This window comes from Anolis sagrei, chromosome 3 (genome assembly GCF_037176765.1).
Source record: "Anolis sagrei isolate rAnoSag1 chromosome 3, rAnoSag1.mat, whole genome shotgun sequence".
In the NCBI taxonomy this organism is placed as follows: Eukaryota; Metazoa; Chordata; class Lepidosauria; order Squamata; family Dactyloidae; genus Anolis; species Anolis sagrei.
Window position 1 is genome coordinate 195455467 of NC_090023.1, and position 19807 is coordinate 195475273.

General features: G+C 37.7%; 1 protein-coding gene across 1 annotated transcript in view; it reads right to left on the reverse strand.

Annotated features, from left to right (window-relative positions):
- DOCK1 (dedicator of cytokinesis 1) overlaps positions 1 to 19807 on the reverse strand; it is a 530863-nt gene that overhangs the window by 26723 nt on the left and 484333 nt on the right. The window contains exons 45-47 of the mRNA XM_060768624.2: positions 18025 to 18201; positions 17385 to 17468; positions 9684 to 9821 (exon numbers count right to left, since the gene is read on the reverse strand). Of these exons, the coding sequence (XP_060624607.2) occupies positions 9684 to 9821; positions 17385 to 17468; positions 18025 to 18201 (399 nt within the window). The remainder of the gene's footprint in view (positions 1 to 9683; positions 9822 to 17384; positions 17469 to 18024; positions 18202 to 19807) is intronic.

The window sequence follows — 19807 nt, forward strand, 5'->3', positions numbered from 1 at the left end:
CCAAGTGGTCTTTTGTAGACTGAAAATGTTTTATTTACTTATTGCAAGACTTCCCGGAACTGGTTGGCTCATTTAATACATAACGTGTTCATTTCGAATACACATTTTGCTAAAACATGTTGAACTACTCTTATTTTTTGTGGCGTAGGAAGCGATCCCAATTCTTTCCATGTTATTTCTATATCTCATACCAAACTTACTATTAAAGAAGTAAAGCCTAGAAACCGACGTACTTTGTTAACTGAAGTGTACCTATATCTAAGGCACATGTCTTGTTTCAGAAAGAAGATGAAACAAAAATACTTAAAATGCTTTCAGTGGAAGGAGATTTTGCAGTTCTGAATATTTATTAAAGGTTTGTTAGCCAATAACAACTGATTTATGCACAAAATAATTGAACTTGTACAACAAAAATAGGAATTCCATGCTGTTTGATCACAGGTGAATTTTCCACCCCATCAACTAATAAGACTCTGGTGCTGCACAAGACAGACAGGAATGATAAAACACCACACATCTGACAGGTCTTCGTTACAGATCAGAGCAACTGTGAGAGGATAACATCCAGGCACAAGCAAACCAGTCAATTCTGGTACAATGTTAATATATGCTCCTGGAACAAGTGGCATATAAGCAGAATTTATGTCACTTTCTTATGAGGAGCATATTATTATCTTGAGAAAGGATGGCCTACTGGTGACTCTTGAAGCAATGTGATGCAGATCTTGTGGTACTCCCAAAAATATTTTTGAGTGGTATGAAAGGAGATTCCATATTTTATGCAATATTTTGTTTTGACATTGTTTGCAACTGTATTTGGTTTATGGGGAAGAAGCCCCCTTCTATTTTTTTTGGTGACAACTGACATTGCCTGCCTTTTTTCCTTCTGTCTTTCCTTCCTTTCTAGAAAACTTAGTAAAAGTTTAGGGAACATTGGTCACTAGTACTTGTAGGTAAAGGTAAAGGTATTCCCCTGACATTAAATCCAGTCATGTCCAACTCTGGCGGTTGGTGCTCGTCTCCATTTCTAAGACAAAGAGCCGGCGTTATCCATAGACACCTCCTAGGTCATGTGGACGCCATGACTGCATGGAGTGCCGTTACCTTCCTGCCGAAGTGGTACCTATTGATGTAATCACATTTGCATGTTTTCAAACTGCTAGGTTGGCAGAAGCTGGGGATAACAGCAGGAGCTCACCCCACTCCCCGAATTTGAACTTGCAACCTTTCGGTCAGCAAGTTCAGCAGGTCAGCTATTGAACCTACTGTGCCACTGTAGATTTCATCAATTTCATTTACCATTATCATTTCTTCCCGTATAATTCAAGTATGGATAACAACTCAAATTTATTCTGACACTGATTTCTCCTGGCTTCCAGATCACTGTCTAGAGAATATTGAGTCTACACAAGTTGTCTGAGACTTTTTAAAGTTCACCAAATATGAATACTGAGAACTACAGACGCGAAAAACATAGATTGCTTGGAATGGAGACTCCCACAAATGTTTCTTTTTCTCTTTTTAAAATATTAAATTAGATTAAAAAAAATTTCAAATGTTTATCTGTGAATACATTTTGCCAATTTGTTACACTGACAAATGAAAAAGTAGGGATGAATTCTTAAAGTTTTTTGAAAGATTCAAATTATTTCTTTTTTTTAAATTGTTTTGATCTGACTAAGTCTGAATTTGAAGTACAATTATGCATCAATCCTGAAAATGTAATTGCTGAAATGTATAAATATGAGATAGAAGATGAACATATGAAGAACTGTATGACAAAATGAGCTAGAAACTTTGAATATACTATACAAATGGAACAGAAGAAATTATGTGTTGAAAAGGAAATGTATGTTAAAGAGAACTTTTATAAAATAATATACTGTTGGTACGTGACACCAGAGAGATGTATAAAGTTAGAAAAGTTAAAACCCAGAAGTGACTTTCTATTTTATATAGTGGTCCTGTGAAAAGGCCAAAAAGTATTTGGTCCAAATGCATAGTTTGATACAGAAAACTTTAAAGATTAATATTCAAGTAAAACCTGAACTTTTTCCTTTTGGGACTGATGGGTGATCACCTAAAAAGCAGCCATAGTACAATATGCAACAACATTGAACTTGTATGATAACAGCTGCAGACATTATATGCTCAGAAACTGAATAATGACTTATTGACTACTATGGAAGATTGGCTATACAGATCGATTTAGCAGAAATTGATACGTTGTTCATTTTGCCTAAAGAAAAATAATTAATAATATTTATGCATGACTGGGACCCCCTAATTGACTTCTTGAAAAGAAATTATGGTGATCTGATAACTGTTGGTTTTGTAAATCAATGAGTTAAATGAAACCTAATTTCTAGATTAAGTAGAGAGGTGGGAGTTTAAGAATTAAAATACAACTGCAGAAAATATAGCTGGCAGTCATAATTTTCTTTTATTCATTTTATGTTTTGCTACTTACTTAGGTACCATAATTTAGATTTGTTTGCAGGTTATATGGTAAGTTTTATACCTCTTTTATCAATTTGGTAGTTTTGTGTGGGTTTTTATATGTTTTTGTTATATGTTTTATTCTATTTTTATTGTGTGTTATTTCAAAAATGAACATGACATTGAAGTTCTCCAGTTCACATTGTCTTTAAAGAGTGTAGTGTTTTCATCTTCATGGATGCCACATTTTGCTCTCGAAAGCTCTGAGTTCTGTCTTTTCATCCCCTATCAGCAAAGTCTAATAGTTCAGAATTTGTAATCTCATCAGATGAGATGTTGGAACCACCATGCATAGTGCTGAATCCGGCTGTGCCTGTTTGGGGGGGGGGCGTGGGGAACCCGTCACCCCATGCCCTGCATTGCTCACTCACTTGTCACCCCATACCATGGGGGAAAGTGTTGTCCACCTGGCTTCCCCCCTTGATATAATTGAACATGGGAAATCTCCAGTGTTACAATGGTGGTGGCATGCGCCATTTCAGCCTCCATTTTACCTTAGATCCCCACTGGAAGTAGCTGTGTGTCGTGGAATGGGAGCTGGTGGGATCTATGGCAAAAGTAAAGGTGAACTGGTGCATGCCACCAAATTTACCCCCTTTTGATGAGGTTGTAATTGAACAGAGGAACTTGGATAGGAGACTGCCTGTTAATACCAGATGCTGGAGGCTACATTTCAGAAGAAGGAACTGCCAGAAGCACCGGTGAGTATTCATTACCCCCCAAAATTCTATGAAATTCATGGGGTTGCCACATATTAGCATGTAACATGAAGGCACATACACACACAACAAAAATGGGAACACTATTTGTAAGAACTAACAACTCCTTGCCAATTACATGTTGTAGTCAAAATTAGTTGGTGACACAGAATCTTTTTTGTGTAACGAACACTGTAACTATTTCAATAGAAGTTAATTATATGTAATTTATAGTGTTAATTTTGTGTAACCGCAGTATGTATGTATACACACACACACACACACACACGTGGACTGGCCATAAGCCCAGCAGCTTTACATATGGTAAAAATGAATACACAACACAAATGATCATGCACGAACCCTCACAGCTTAGTGAAAAAGTCTACTGCGATGAAGTATGCCTTTTTTCTAAAATCAGAAAATCTGTATGTAGGTTTTTATAAGATTATATGTTGTCCATTGTTTAACTCACTGTAAAGTACATAGCAGCAAAGATTAAACTGTGTGTTTCAGAAACAATGATTCTAGATACTGGTCTCCAACTGTACAAGATAGGGATAGTGTTGTCACCAGTTGTTCTCAGAACTTAAACTGTAACAGTGGTTCTCAACCTGTGGGTCCCCAGGTGTTTTGTCCTACAACTCCCAGAATTCCCAGCTAGTTTACCAGCTGTTAGGAGTTGATGGCCAAAATATCTGGGGACCCACAGGTTGAGAACCACTGAACTATAAGGAGTCCTTTTTTATTTAATGCAATTATTTTCTTTGAAAAGCAGAGGGGTTCAGGAGGAGTTGAGCAAACTCTGATTGCTCATTTGGATATGAATTACATGAACTGTGCAGACCATCAATCTAACAAATGACAAGGAGTCCTATTATTTTTGCCTTGTGTAAGTGTTCATACATGATTTATGTAGTTAATAAAGACTGAAAAATCTTCTCTTTTGTGTGAGACCAAATCACAACATAAGTCATTGTGACAAAGCAGAGAGAACAATATTGAGTTTGACAACTCAAAATTTACAGTTGCAAATTTTTGAGATTTTTTGAGTGTGTATATCTATTTGTTTCATGATAATCTATAAAAGAGAGAATAAATTACATGCAAGTATGTCACAGTGCTTGGATCATTATTGTTCTATGTGAAATATCCAGCTATTCTAACAAAATAACAAAAATGAAAATGCAAAGTTTACAGGGCTAGCTTACTTACAGCCAAACTATATCTTATCCAAATCAACATATAGGGAGAAAGGGTGCTTGATCTGTTGCCACAGGCTATTGTCTCAATCATGTTCTCCTATCTGAATTGGGGGGGGGGGGGGGGGAGGAAAGCTTTCTTTCCAATTTGAGCTTTTAAAAACTACAGGCATAGGGTCTCTGATCTTGAAAGGCAACCATACTTACTTTTGAATAAATGCTAGGAGACAAGTGGCATGAAAAGCTCTAGAAGACAGGTGGCCTTGAGCCTTTTTACACTGACCGATCATGCAGGTTTCACCCAGCATCCAGATAGGGCCTGCATGGTAGCCAACTAGGGATTCCTTCAACTGCCCCCAAGGAGGGAGGGAGTCCTGATTGCCCAGTCATATCAAACATAGTTTCATGCTGCTGGGCAGCCACTCTAGGGGTCCTCCCACCTTCTGTGTCATGCCTGTCTCCAGGCACAACACCCTACCTACATTGGTTTTTGCTGCTATGGATTATATCAACCAGAGTGCCATAGTGTTAGTGGAACTGGTAGGGGGAAAGCCTTCTTCTTCACCTTTCCCCCTCCACTGACATATGAGCACACAGACTGGCATCAAATGGAGCACCCAAGAGAAGGTAGGCAAGCTGTCATTGATAGTGATAGCCATGACATGGGGAATGACAATGGGAGAAGACTGTTATCCTGCACGTCTGGGATGCCTGAGTCTGGGAATCATGGGATAGAAGATAGTTCCCGTTAGGAATCAGCCCAGCTGACTTAGTAATTCTGAAGATCGGGGAAAGCCTGAATACTTGGCCAGGATTTGGGCTTTCTCCTAAATTAATTTAACTGAGGTCATGGCTGCATTAAGGTGGCCTTGCCCTGGTTAAGCTGGATCAGCCCTGTGTGGTATTTTATCACTGTGGGGCTTATCCAAATAAGTGGTCAGTGTAGATGATTCCCCAGTCACACATCTAATGAGCTAGTAAAAGGAAGATGGAGTAGACAGAGTAAGTAAACAGAGGAAACCGAACACCTGAGATAGGCATGGAGTATGACAAAAACAGAAAAAAATATATCAGTAGAAAAAGATTTTGAAAGAGAAAAAATGGATGAAAACAAAAGGAAGAAAAAAAGGGGGGAGGGGGAGAAACAGAAAGTAATATATTAAAGTTTTGTGGGGTTTTTATAGTTGTGTATCTATAGGCCTAACTTGGAATTAATTAATTAATTAATTTACTATATTTATGTCCCGCCCTTCTTGACCCGAAGGGGACTCAAGGTGGCTTACAGCAGAGGCAAAATTCAATGCCTTAAACAATTCAACAATTAAATAACATTCAGTTAAAACTCTAAACAAGGTTAAAAAATTAAATCTCCCTGCCCCAAATGAATAACACTAACAGTCAAGTTAGGGAGAGGGTTTGATTTCAGTATTTGTTATTTGGTATATATAGTTCATTGACTCAGCTGAAATGGAGACTAAAAATGCTGCAGACACTGGTAAGAAAATGTGGATAGATGTGAGTGTATGAGACCAAGTGTTTTAACAAGTGAAGATTGATATAGGGACCTTTATCATAGGTGATTATGAGTTTTCATGTTAGAAATAGCTGGATTGAAATGGAAAATTGAACTGTCCTATTGTCTTTCTTCCAGGTGTTCTTGCATCTGCTCCCATTGTCCTAGAAGGAGACAATGAGAGCAGATGCAGGAGACCAATCACTCTTCACTTGAATAATGTGCTATTCTGGTGCAGGTATGAAACAGCACTAACCCTAATGAAAAGGGGAAAGATCTGTTGATTATGCAAAATTCTTGCCACCAGGAAAGATGTGGAACAGCATTTTAAATACGCCTTGTGGCAGTCTTCTATGTTGCGTTTGGTTTTCATACAACAAAGGAGAGCATATTGTGGAGACCGGCTTGTGGTGCAGCTGGTTGAGAGTCAGCTGCATTAAAATCACTACTGATCAAAAGGTCATGAGTTCGAAGCCAGCCTGGGTCAGAGTAAGCTCTTGACCATTTGTCTAGCTTGTTGGTGACCTTTGAAGCCCAAAAGACAGTTGCGTCTGCCAAGTAGGAAATTTAGGTACTACTTATGTGGTGAAGCTAATTTAACTAATTTACGACACCATGAAACTCTCCACCAGCTTGCAAAAGAATGAGGAAGTACTCCCTCGGTGTCACAAGTGGATGGTGAAGTGACAGTTCCCCCAGTGGCTGGAATTCAAAGCATACCCTCATGAAGCTGGAAAGTTAAATAGCCTCTGTGTATCTGTCTATATATGTTTTGTGTCTATGGAATTGAATGTTTGCCATGTATATGTACATTGCAATCCACCCTGAGTCCCCTGCAGAGTGAGAAGGGTGGAATATAAATACTGTAAACAAACAAACAAACAAACAAACAAATATTTGGCACTTTACATGTATTGTGATGTGGTTTTATGGCGGAGAAAAGAGAATTTCCTGCCTCTGTCCTGGTCACATCCCCTGTGGAAAGTATGTATGGGATGGGATAGAATACCCTCATAATCACTAATCTCAGACCAGAAAATAACAAGAAATGTATGGGAATCCTCAGGGTCAGAACTTCCTGCTTTAGTCTACATGGAAAATTAAAATAGATGGTGTGGTACTATGAAGGACATCAATGGAGAGGGGCTTTATGCAAGATTCGTAATTTCATCCAGCCCACCATCATGGTTCTGGAAAGACATCTGATTTTTGGGACCACAATTTCCCCTCTTCTGTTTTTTTATATGAGACTGAGTATGCAGCTACATAGGGAAATTGTTTCTGGTCATTTTAAAAGACTCTACAATCTGAAGGTACTAAGGTCTATACATGCATCAGGCTCTCAACACCAAGCTTTGGGAAGGATGATGTGGCCTCGTATAATGCAATTGCAAATTCTCTGATCCAACCTCTTCCTCTTGTTGAAAGCAAAATAAATGGGGACCTCTTACAAATGCTTACTCCCTTGAAGATGTTCTGTGCATAGCTACATGAATATGTAGAATACTGTGGAAATCAACCTTGTCCTTAATAGCAGTACTCATGAACTGCCTGTTGCTGCACATCCCCTTTTATTTGAGAGAAACCAATTAAGGTAATGTCATTGCTCAGAGCTTAGCTTTGAAGGGCATACTGTAATATTCCTAGAAATCTCCTCTTGACTTCAAAGGGTGGATCCTTCAAAAGCTGCCATGTCAAAACTAAAAATTGCATAATGCCTTGATTGTAAAGCAAATAAGTGAAAAGGATTTTATAACACATCTTGTGTACTGGAAAAGCTAATGTTCTGAACTTCTTAAAATTGGTTTCTTTTGAGTTTATCTGGTCAGAATAAAATTTAAGTGACATTATTCTTTGCACTGTTACTTTTTTTTTCAGAACATGAGAATATGCCTTGAGATATTTCAGTTTCAAAGGAACCAATCTTCGCCAAGAAGAATTCAAAGAGAAGCAGGAGCATGAAACAATTGGACTAGAATTTACTACTAAATAGAATCTGTTCAGACCCAATGTATGGCAGGGCTCTATTTCTCCTTCCAGAATAGAACAGGCTTTTACAAAAAGATATTAAAGTAACATACTGAAGAAATAACATGAGTGACTACTGTTGGTAGCAGATTACTCTGAATATACCTACTGACATTTGATAGACGTCATCTACATCAGCACATAATGCCACTTTCTTCTGCATTATTCCCGATAAATCCCCAATGTTTTACATTGTTTCTTTCTTTCTTTACCTAGATGAATATGTACATTCCTGGCAATTGAAGATAACAGTTCATCAATGCTCCAGTCCCATCACTAGGACAAAGATGGCAGCTGAATCACACAGCAGAAACTTTAAGCAAAAGACTAAAGACTAGAAGTTTTGGAGATCAGTGATGTGTGTGCAAGGTGTCCTATACTTCTTTAAGACTCTATCTACACTACCATATAATGCAGTTTGAAACTATGTTATATGCTCAGTGTAGACTCATATAATGCAGGGTAGACTCATACAATGCAGTTCAGTACAGTTAAACTACATTATATGGCAGTATAAATGAGGACCTGAAGATGGAGTGAACAACTGTCAGGCACCAGCGGGTTAAACCACTGTGCTGCTGAACTTGCTGACCAAAAGGTTGGCAGTTCAAATCTGGGAAGTTGGATGAGCTCCCACTGTTCGCCCCAGCTTCTGCCAACCTAGCAGTTCAAAAACATGCAAATGCGAGTAGATCAATAGATATCACTTTGGTGGAAAGGTAATGGCGCTCCAAGCAGTCATGCTGGCCACATGACCTTGGAGGTGTCTACAGACAATGCCGACTCTTCAGCTTAGAAATGGAGATATGCACCACCCCTCAGAGTCAGACACGACTAAACTTAACGTCAAGGAAAAACCTTTACCTTTATAAAGATATATATCTCTTTTGGTGCCTTCTCACCAGGCTTTGGAATGTCCTTCCCTCCTGCTCCAATTGCTGCTACTACTACTACTACTACTATTTGAAACACAACAAGATGAGTCCATAGCAGACAAGATCACTCTGCTGGCTGGTGTATTGAATCACATGTCAGACACTTCCCAAGTGTCTAGGACTGTGTGATGTATCGGCAAATAATGCGTGCAGATCCCAGTAAGGTGGCCTTTTGCAGCTGGCAGATGGTAATTTTGTCAGCGCCGATTGTGTTTAAGTGCAGGCCAAGGTCTTTAGGCACTGCACCCAATGTGCCAATCACCACTGGGACCACCTTTACTGGCTTGTATTATTATTATTATTATTATTATTATTATTATTATTATTATTATTTATGCATTTCGCTCTTTATTGAGACCTAAATATACTGGTTCCCTCCCTGCTGTCTTTCAATCAGCAAATGATAACTTTTCCATCCCAATAGGCATCTAGTAATAAATTGCAATGGACTTTTAATAGTGTGCTGTTTGCTGATTTTTAACTTCAGTTTTTAATGCTTTTTTAACTGGTTGTAATGCTTAACTACATATTAAAAATAACGCTTGCTGTTGTCTTCATATAATTTAGCCTATACTCGTGTACCAGTACTGGGAAAAAGACAGGATTAAATCGAAGAAGAAGAAAGAAGAGGAGGAGGATGAAGAGCATTTAATACTTTTGATTCTTCATGACGGTGGGTTCCCTCACTGAACCAGTAACAGGATAGGGATTACTAGGAATTAAATAACCTAATATTATTATAGGAACATCTTATGCATTTTAAAAGGTCATTTTAAAAAAGATACAAATTATGTTAAAATCTACTTACAAGAGTTCTCACACCATACTGCTTTTCAACCTTTTCTTTCAGTTGTTTAAAACAGGCTTCCATCCGCTCATGAAATGGCCTTAATGCTTCTGTCACCTTATCGCCGTGAATTCGGATACCTTCGGCCAGGAAAGGAATCTGAAACAGGAAGTTATATATTAATCAAGTTTCAAATCCAAATTTTGTCAACAAAAAGAAAGAAAGAAAGAAAGAAAGAAAGAAAGAAGAAACAAACAAATAAAACTTTGGCTCTAAATTGTCTTCTAGGGCAACAAGAAGATTGATTGATTTTGTATATCTTTGTGTGATGCATGCTGTCATTCCACTAAACTTTCATATTTACAATATTCATATTTTACTGCAGTTTTTAGTCTTTTAAAAGAAATGACACCCTCATGTTTTGGGATGCACAGCAAAATTCATCCACATGAATAAATATTCCATTTATATTAGGCTCAAAAGAAAACCAAGGCATACTATGTGTTAAATTAGCATGTTGATGAATGCAGATTCTCAGACTTCTCTGTTAATGCCAGCACGAATTTTTTTTCCTGGAAATAAATAGTGAAGAAACAAAGCCTACTTCGGGTTAACAAATTCTATTTACAACTCTTGGCACACACAAATTCCAAAATACAGAACCGAAATATGTGCACATCTGTATTTTCTACAAAAAAATTGTAAAGATATAGTTGCTAAATGCCAAATTCACAACTATACAAGTAAAAAAAGTGAAAATATATGTGTATGTGGCTGAAGTCTCCACTTATCATCATAATGGGAGTTTTTGACTCATCATAATGGGAGGTTTTTTTATTGATTGTGATATATAACTTGTTTGTTTTAATTGTTTTGTAATTGCTATTGATACATGTTTTATCTTATTGTTGTTGTTGGCATTGAATTGTGCCTTTTGTAAGCCGCCCTGAGTCCCCCCTCGGGGGTTGAGAAGGGCAGGGTAGAAATGCGTGAAATAAATAAATATATAAATTATACAAACAAGCTCCTGCCTTCACAAACAGCTATAGCTCCCACTTCTCTGGAGACACCAATGGCCCTCCATCCAATGACATTGCAGGTTTTAGTGAGTGCAATGAACATGTGCAAGAGCCCTGCCAATGTCCTCCACAAACACAATACTGCCAACCACCCAAGTGAAGGGTTTTCATGCAGAGACAATTTCATCCACGATTTTCTCTTTTTCCTCCACCACAGACATCCCAGTGTTTTTGACTCTTCCCACTGGTGTGGAATTTGCATGATCCCGCCCATTGCCTCTCCCATAACCCTTTCCTATTCTTTTCTATGGCAAACAACAAACAGAGGAATTGATCAGCAACTGAACATACTAGAGAGGTTTGGGGAGAATTCACCATGATTTATAGGAGTTGTAGGTACTGGCATGTATAGTTCACCTGCAATTGAAGAACTGCACTCTGAACTCCACCAATGATGGATCTGGAACTAACTTGGCACACAGAACTCCCATAACCAACAAAACATACTGGAGGTCTTTGAAGGGATTTATAAGAGTTGTAGTTCACCTACATCCAGAGAGCACAATGAACCCAAACAATGATGGATCTGGATCAAACTTAGCATGCTAAGTGATATGCCCAAATTTGAATACTGGTGGGTTTTGAGGGGGAACTGACCTGGATATTTGGGAGTTGTAGGTCCTGGGATTTATAGTTCACCTGCAATCAATGGCACTCTGAACTCCACCAAAGATGGAATTGGACCAATTGGCACACAGAACCCCCTTGATCAGCAAAAAATACTGGAGGCTTTTGGGGAAAATTCACCTTGATTTGGGGGAGTTGTAGTTTATCTAGATCCAGAGAACACTGAGAACCCAAACACTGATTGATCTGGTCCAAACTTGGCACACATACCTCATATACCAAAATTTGATTACTGGAGGGGTTTGGGGGAACTGACCTTCCTTTCTGGGAGTTGTAGTTCAGTCACAACCAGATAAACTGTGACCTCCATTGATGATGAACCTGGTCCAAACTTGGCACACAGAAACGCCATGACTAACTCAACCTACTGGAGGGTTTTGAGAGGACTGACTCACCATAATGGGAGTTGTAGTTTACCCTACAGCCACAAAGCACACTGAACCCAATTAATGATGCATCTAGAGCAAACTTGCCCAACATAACAAACTTTAAGTAGTGATGGAGTTTTTAGGGTTAACCTGGCATTATGTGAGTTCTCATTCACCCAAAACCTTATGAATTTTGTGCAACTCAAAAACTGACTTTTTCAAATAACCTGGGCAATGCCAGATACCCAAGCTAGTGTCTAATGAAACATTTTGGCTTTCAAACATTTTAGCAATGGGAGGAATGGGGAAGAGGGAAGAAAACTTAATATTACTTTTTAATTAAAAAAAAGTATATATGTGAATGCTGCTGTCACAAAATATCAAAGTCCAGGTAAGACTGCATAATTGCATAATTAGTTATCCTGTGGAGGTGAAGCTGTCTATGAAGCTGTCTTTCAAATGTATTTTTAGAGAAACATTTCCTTTCCAAACCTCCCTTTTGTTTCCTTTCACACAAGCTCAAGGGGCTGGCTCCTTTTCCATGTTACAAAATTTCAGAGTTTGATATTCTTCACAGCAATCAAGCTAAGAGGCTTCTTCCTAATAATTGATAATTAAACTATAATACTGATTAAAACAGTTCTTTCCCCTTCACAACAGTGAACATCCATCCAAATGAGAAGATTAAGAAGTAAGGAAGCTAATAAATACACAACTGAATTGCATTTAAGTAAATTCAAGGGATCCTGTCAAAACAACATCCTTAATGACATATATTTTGTTGACATTTAGCAGCAGGCAGCTGCTGCTTCTTAGTGATTTTATAAGAATAATGAAGAAAATTGGTATTTCTAATATTTTGCTGTTGTTGAATGCCTTCAAGTTGTTTCTGACTTATGGCAACCCCAAAGCAGCCTATCTTGGCATGTTTTGTTCACAAGAGGTGTGTTGATGCCCTTATCTGAGGATAAGGGGGTGTGATATGCTCAAGGACACCTAATGAGTCTCCATGACTGGATGGACACTTGAACTGTAGACATGTTCTGTGGTAATATCTCTATAACCAATATCCGTGGCTTCTCTCCTGTGCCTGGAATTTCTCTCTAGGAATTTGTTAGGTCCTCCAGATGATTCTATGATAAACTTTTCCTGAACGTTACCATAGGGTTGCATTGGAGGACCTAGCACAGTGGTTCTCAATCTGTGGGTCCCCAGATGTTTTGGCCTTCAACTCCTAGAAATCCCAACCGCTGGTAAACTGGCTGGGATTTCTGGAAGTTGTAGGCTAAAACACTTGGGGACCCAGGGGTTGAGAACCAATGACCTAGCATATACATCTTTAGAAATTTCTAGGTCCTCCAACACAACTGTGTACTATACTAGAATCAGAAATGTAATTTAATAACATTTTGTTATATCTGTAGTCCAGCAGGAATGGATCTACTGTGGATAGGGTTTGTCTAAAAATACAGAAATTCAAATTGCCAACTATTAATTCAACTCTCATTTTAAATACTCCTATTTGATATTGTTGCCTTCCCTGCTTCTTCTGACAACTGCCTCACTCGCTCAATCAAGCCTCCCTTAAATATATGGTACCTTTTAAATAAACTAAAATAAACACTTCAATTGCCATTTCCCAGCACTTTTGATTGGAATTAATGAAGCGTGATTTGTTTTATCTCAGAAGTGCAGTTTTCAACCTTCTCTCAAATAGAAAATAAATATAGCGTGTCAAAGTTAGATATCATCAACTTCATCATTATCACTTTGTCTGCTCAAAGGGAAGGAAAGTCACAAAAGAGGCTGCCACCTGTATGTGGGTTTTTGGTTATAGAAATTCTGGTTTTACTAAGTGTTTGAATGTGTGTGTGTGTGGGGGGGGGGGAGGGGGAATTGACAGAACATGACAGAAGTGATACACAGTGATATGATAGAAGTGATACAGGGTGAACATCCCTTCTCCAGAATTTAATTCATACTATGTATATACTATGAATTATTTTGGATAAGAGATACTCAACGTGGGAGAGGGGAATCTTATAAAACAAGAGTTAAGTGAACCATTCACAAAAGTGTAAATAGAGACAATAATAACACTATCTAACAAAATTTGAAACATTTTCTGTCCCTGGTTTGAAAGTGTTATTTCCTGTTTAGTTGTGCGGTACTTACTTTGAAAGTAGTTATTATACTCCAGAAACATTGCTTTTGTGGCTTTTGCTTTTTTGTGGACTTGATTAAAATGTTCTCTATAGAATCACATTTGTGTCAAATTTGGACCAGTGAATGAAAATATATCCTGCATGTCAGATCTTTACATTACGATTCATAACAGTAGCAAAAATACTGTTATGAAGTAGTAACGAAAATAATGTTATGGTTGGGAGTCACCACAACATTAGGAAGGTTGAGTTAAACCCTTGTGCCAGCAGGACTACTGACTGAAAGGTTGGCAGTTCGAATCAGGAGACTGTGGTGAGCTCTCGTATGTCAGCTCCAGCTTCTCATGTGGGAACATGAGAGAAACCTTACACAGGTTGGTAAAACCTGTCCCCTGGGCAACATCCTGGTAGACAGAAAATTTTCTCACACCAGAGACGACTTGCAGTCTCCCAAGTCACTCCTGACACACACAAAATGAACTGAAAACTACTAAATATTCTGAAGGATCAATAGATGAGATTAAATGATCAAAAAACCTCTTCATCTTTTCAGAAAAAAGTTTCAGCTTCTTCTTTGTGTAGCCACACTGTTTCCTGGGCTAGTTAATTCTATCCTCATAAGTACTTTTCCCCCAACAAAATAATTATTTTTTCCCAAGAAACAAGAAATATTTTCCAGGAAGGTTTAGTTCTGGATTCATGGTTAAGTACTCTTCCTAAAATCATTAGTATGTCTTCCCAGCTTCGGAAATATTAGAAGAATCCTTGCTCCTATTAATCTGGATGGTTTATATTTTTCGTTCTAAGTAAGCAAACCTGGGAATACACAAGAGATGTGAAAATAATGGGCTTTCAGATTTTTTTTATTTTTTTTATTTTAATAAATAAGGATGTTGTTAAGTATGCAGCGTTGCAATCATGTATAAATTTTGCTAGCAACCAAATTCTCTTTCAGGTTAATTGTGTGTCCATGAGTACCATAAAAATTCATTTTTAACGTTGTTATTAGGGACAATGACACAGTGCTGACATTAAGTTGCTCTCTTGGGAACAAATTATTTTTCTCTGTAGGACTGAAAACTCCTAAAATCCAATTTCTTGTAAAAGCTTATATGAGAGGAGGGAATCAATAGAATTTCAGGGGACAATGCGAGTTTTTCTTCAGCAATGCTTTTGTGGTCTGTTGAGGATTTCTGAATATTATATCTTAGCTTTCTTCAGTGTCTAAAATACAGGCCTCAGGAAATCTAAATTATTCCTCTTATAATAAAGACACAACTGAATATAATATAAAACAAAATGAATGCAGTAGGCTTTTAAATATATCTACTCAGTCACATCTGTGAAATGCATCATAAAATTATCCTGAGGCTAAACACACAATATTTGCATATTTTTATGCAACAGATGCTGGAAGGAGCTTCATAGCCCCCCCCCCCCACCAACCCCACTTCCTAATACATTTGCCATTTGATAAAAATATGAATAGCCTTTCACAAAGGATTGAGTTTCACAATTATTCATGAAAAAAGCACTGCACAATTTCTCCTAAGTAATGCAATTTATTTGTCCACAACTTTGGAAAAAGGACAATGAATGATTGAAAGCTTTCCCAAAACAGTTTCCTTTACATACATATTGTGGCTGATGTCTCTCTTGTTGTAAAGCATCTGCCACAATCTGTTTACTCATTGTCACTTACTATTTGGCAATTCCTAGCCTGAACGTAGGCAAGGAGGCGAAAAGCTGTGCTCTTCTCTCCATAACAAAATAATCCATGCAGCATCAAAGATTCACATGAAAGAAAAATTCATGATAATGGATCCTTGCTTATAATCTCTGCTTCACATCAGTAATTTCAGTGTGTGATATCTGAAAAAAAATGTTCTTCTGTGTTTATGTGAATTGCTGCCAATTATTAGAAGGGGAAATCCAAAATGACAGAAGATACTTTATCCATATGGTTGCATCCTCGGGAATGCTTGGGCTGCTTATGGTGAACCAATTGAGAAAAGTCTCAAACAATTCATGCATTATTGTTTCTACATCAATGCCAAGAAGAAAAAAAACTGGCAATAAGAACACAGAACATACATCTGATACTAATTTATCTCTTCTGCAATCTGTTACAGCAAATCTCATCATTATCTGTTCTAATTATTCTCTATAAGGAAAAATGAATAGATGACCAAAGATAAAGTGAGGGTCCTTCCACACAGCCATATAACCCAGAATATCAAGCTAGATAATCCACAATATCTGCTTTGAATTGGGTTATCCGGGTCCACACTGCCAACCTAGCTCTGTTCTTTAAACTAGCCTACGATTTGACTGGAGGTAATTAATTGAAGCCCCCGTGAGAGACCAGTTTATATTGAAGTCTGGTGTTTTATACCAGTCCCAGCAGGTGGGAGAGGCCTGGGCAAGAAATTAAGCAGCTTGCCGCTATCTCCTGCTTCAGATGTGTTGGCCCCTAGTTCATGTAGTTTGGTCAGCATTGCTGCAGCGTTAGATCTGGAGGGGGAGAGCAATCCCCGTTCTTGACCTAGCCAGATGCAAAGTGAACAGAGAGTTGCGGAACGCAACGTTCAAGTCTGGTGGTCAGTTTTTGCAAGCATCTATTTTCCTTCCCATTTTGTCTGTTTCTTCCTAAACCATCGCTGTTGTCTATCCTTTCTAACACATTTCTCGATCACTAGAAACCCAACATCACCAGTGTCTGTCTTCAGGACAAACCTTCCTCTCATAGTGAATTCCAAAGAGAAGTGTTTTCAGATTCAGATTTAAAACAGTGTTACATAGAAATAAAAATGGAGAACAACATTCTCCAAGGAACTCCTAAGTTTAAAAAACCACAAATGATAATTTCATAAGGAGAAACCTTCTGTCTCAAAAACCCAGTGAGGACTGTATATACTTGGCACCTATAGTGTCATGTGAAAAAGAGAATCAGAAAACCAAAGCCTGGAATTATTTCACAATTCTATTCATCCTATAGTTTCACCCTTGATTTAGCAAATTATGGACACAAAATAAATATTCACAATAAAGGTTAAATGTCAGTTTCTATTATTAATTTTCTTAACAGTTAAACTTTCAATGCCATTATTTATAATTGAACATTTAAGCCACAACAGCTACAACATAGCCTAAAGTGACAAATTGGTCGCAGATGTGGAAAATGTGGCAATGGAAAATGTAACCCTAGGTCTTTAAAACAATACTGAATGTTCCTGTATTCTTTAGATGTTTAAATTGTAAAACTGACATCATGAGATAAACCTGTGGGTTAATAGTGTCAGTCACATTTGGGAGCAAAAAATATATATGACAAACTATGTTAGACACAAAAGGGTGAATTTTTAGCTTCTGCTTCCAAGACATTTGAAATGCCATAGAAACACAAACACTAAAGTGAACTCTCTGAAGCCTGGATTGTGTCAAAACTGACAGCAGCCTGTCTTGGAATGCCACTAGATTTACCTGCCATGCAATTAGATCCTTTAATTTTTCAATTTTTTCATGATCTTCAGGATGGTCATACATATATTTTTCAGTAAAGAAAGCCTATGGTGGGGAGAAAAGTAACAATTATTTCACAAAATAAACAACCATTTTTACAGTGTATAAGAGGTGAAAATGACAATGCTAATCAAACCATTTTATTCAGTGCATGAGTTCCTTTGCAGTTTAGGAATGTGAGTGATAAGGTCAAACTGGAGTCTATGTCAGTGATGTTTTTTTTATCTTACTTTTATAAAAGTTTCTTCGATATTGGGTAACATTTCTGGGTAATGCTGAGTGTAGCATGTAGGGTGTGGGGACATGGCTAGAATGGTGTCATCCATTCTATGATTCTATGATTCTGAGCGCAAGAACAATTCTGTAGTGTCATGTTGGACACAGAGGCATCCGTGAAGCCGTGATGAAGGGCACATCCAAATGAGCCAGTTACAACGGGGCTAAGCAGAATGACAGCACTTTGGCTCATCCGTGGGGGTGGCTACAGTGCCCATTTCTATGAAACATATATTTTGATTGTAATTAATTAACTTTTGAAATTAAATACATGTTCTAAGTGCTACACGTTCTGTCTTTCTTTCCTCTTGAATCCCAAACATACCTTTTCGTAGTTGGTGAATCCGCCCATAACCGCAGGGTCCACAATACCATTTAGTAGCATAGACAGGGGATTAATAGGTAAGTTTGGATCATTCAAATGCTGCTGAACCATATTGTTGATTTTATCATTTGTTACTTGCATAGTTTCAATTGCATTTTCAAGTGGGCTGATTTCAACCTAGGAAGAATAGAAACAGTAGCATATATCAATACATAATTGTAGCATTTATATTAAATCAAACTGTGACCTGAAAAAAGTATTTGAAAAGTTAGTATAGTTTCACTTTAGCATCGCTTATTGATTGTTATGCCAATTTTCAACTGATATAGATATCTGCATGCACATACACATAAACCTGACCTGTACGCACCCATACAAATGTGCATTTTGACACAGAGATAGTAGTATCTCAAGATGTAAAATCTAAAGAAATAGCAACCCATCCCATCTGTGTAATAGTAGAAATAAAAGAAACCATCTGTGGTTGGTATGTTATTGTTTAATACGATCTTAAGTGAGATGGCAGTCTATATTTGAAATTAAGAAGCCAAAAGGGGAGACGTCAAATGATTGGTCAAAACTCTTCCATGTGTTCAAAAGGAGTTTCTGGGACCACAGCTTGTACTGCCAATGCTTTCCAAATCTCTCAAACAAAACTATGACAGAACAAAAAAGAGATAAAGGGTTAATGAGACTATGCTAAAATGTAAATCTACATTTGATTACAGTCATTTGCATAAGCTTTACATAAGAACACTTCTATCTTGCTATCAGCACCTTAATGCATTTTTGAAAGGCACTTATAATCAAATCTTTCTAATTGTCACTCCTACACCTGCACTCTGATTACATCTGCCCTACCTTAATTACCATTTTTAAAAATATTTTTTGTGTATTATTTTAGAATGCAAAGTAATATGACAAACAGATTTGTTGTATTTACAGATGAGTTTTCTCCTCCTCTGAACTGAAACGGGTGTCTTTAAGTGTGGTCAAGTATAGGGAATAAATTGATTTTCTGAATGAATTAAAAATGCACATTAAAGTTGCCCTTTGAAGGGAATACTGCAATGTAATCTGAACAAAGTAGATTGGAGGATAAATAGGATGAAGGAGATGGACCAGGGGTTCTGTACTGCATAAGAACAATATGAAAATATCAGAGATTATGCTTCTCCAAGAAAAATATATATATTATTTCCAAATTTGACAGTTTTATTCCATCAGAAGAGCTGCAAGACTGAGAACAAGCCATGAGAGTCAAGACAAAGATCCACCCAAAGGAAAAGTGTTCTTGCCATACATCGAGGGAATCACTGACTACATAGAGAAGCTGATGAAGAAACACAAGTTACAAACAATCTACAGACCCACTAAGAAAATCCAACAAATGATACATTCAGCAAAGGACAAGAGAGAACCTCTCACCTCTGCAGGAGTCAACCATATACCAGGCAGCTATGGACAAGTCTACACCAAACACAGCGCCCAAACATGAAAGGCACTGCAGACTACTTCAACCAGAGAAGTCAGCCACAGTAGAGCACCTGATGAACCAACCTGGACACAGCATATTATGTGAGAACACAGAAATGCTGGACCACTCTAACAACTACCATGTCAGACTACACAGAGAAGCCACTGAAATCAACAAATGTGAACAATTTCAACAGAAAGGAAGAAACCGTGAAAATGAACAAAATCTAGCTACCAGTATTTAAAAACTCTAAAATTATAACAGTAAATAAAGAAGAAAACACAAACACAGGAGAACTCCAGGGAA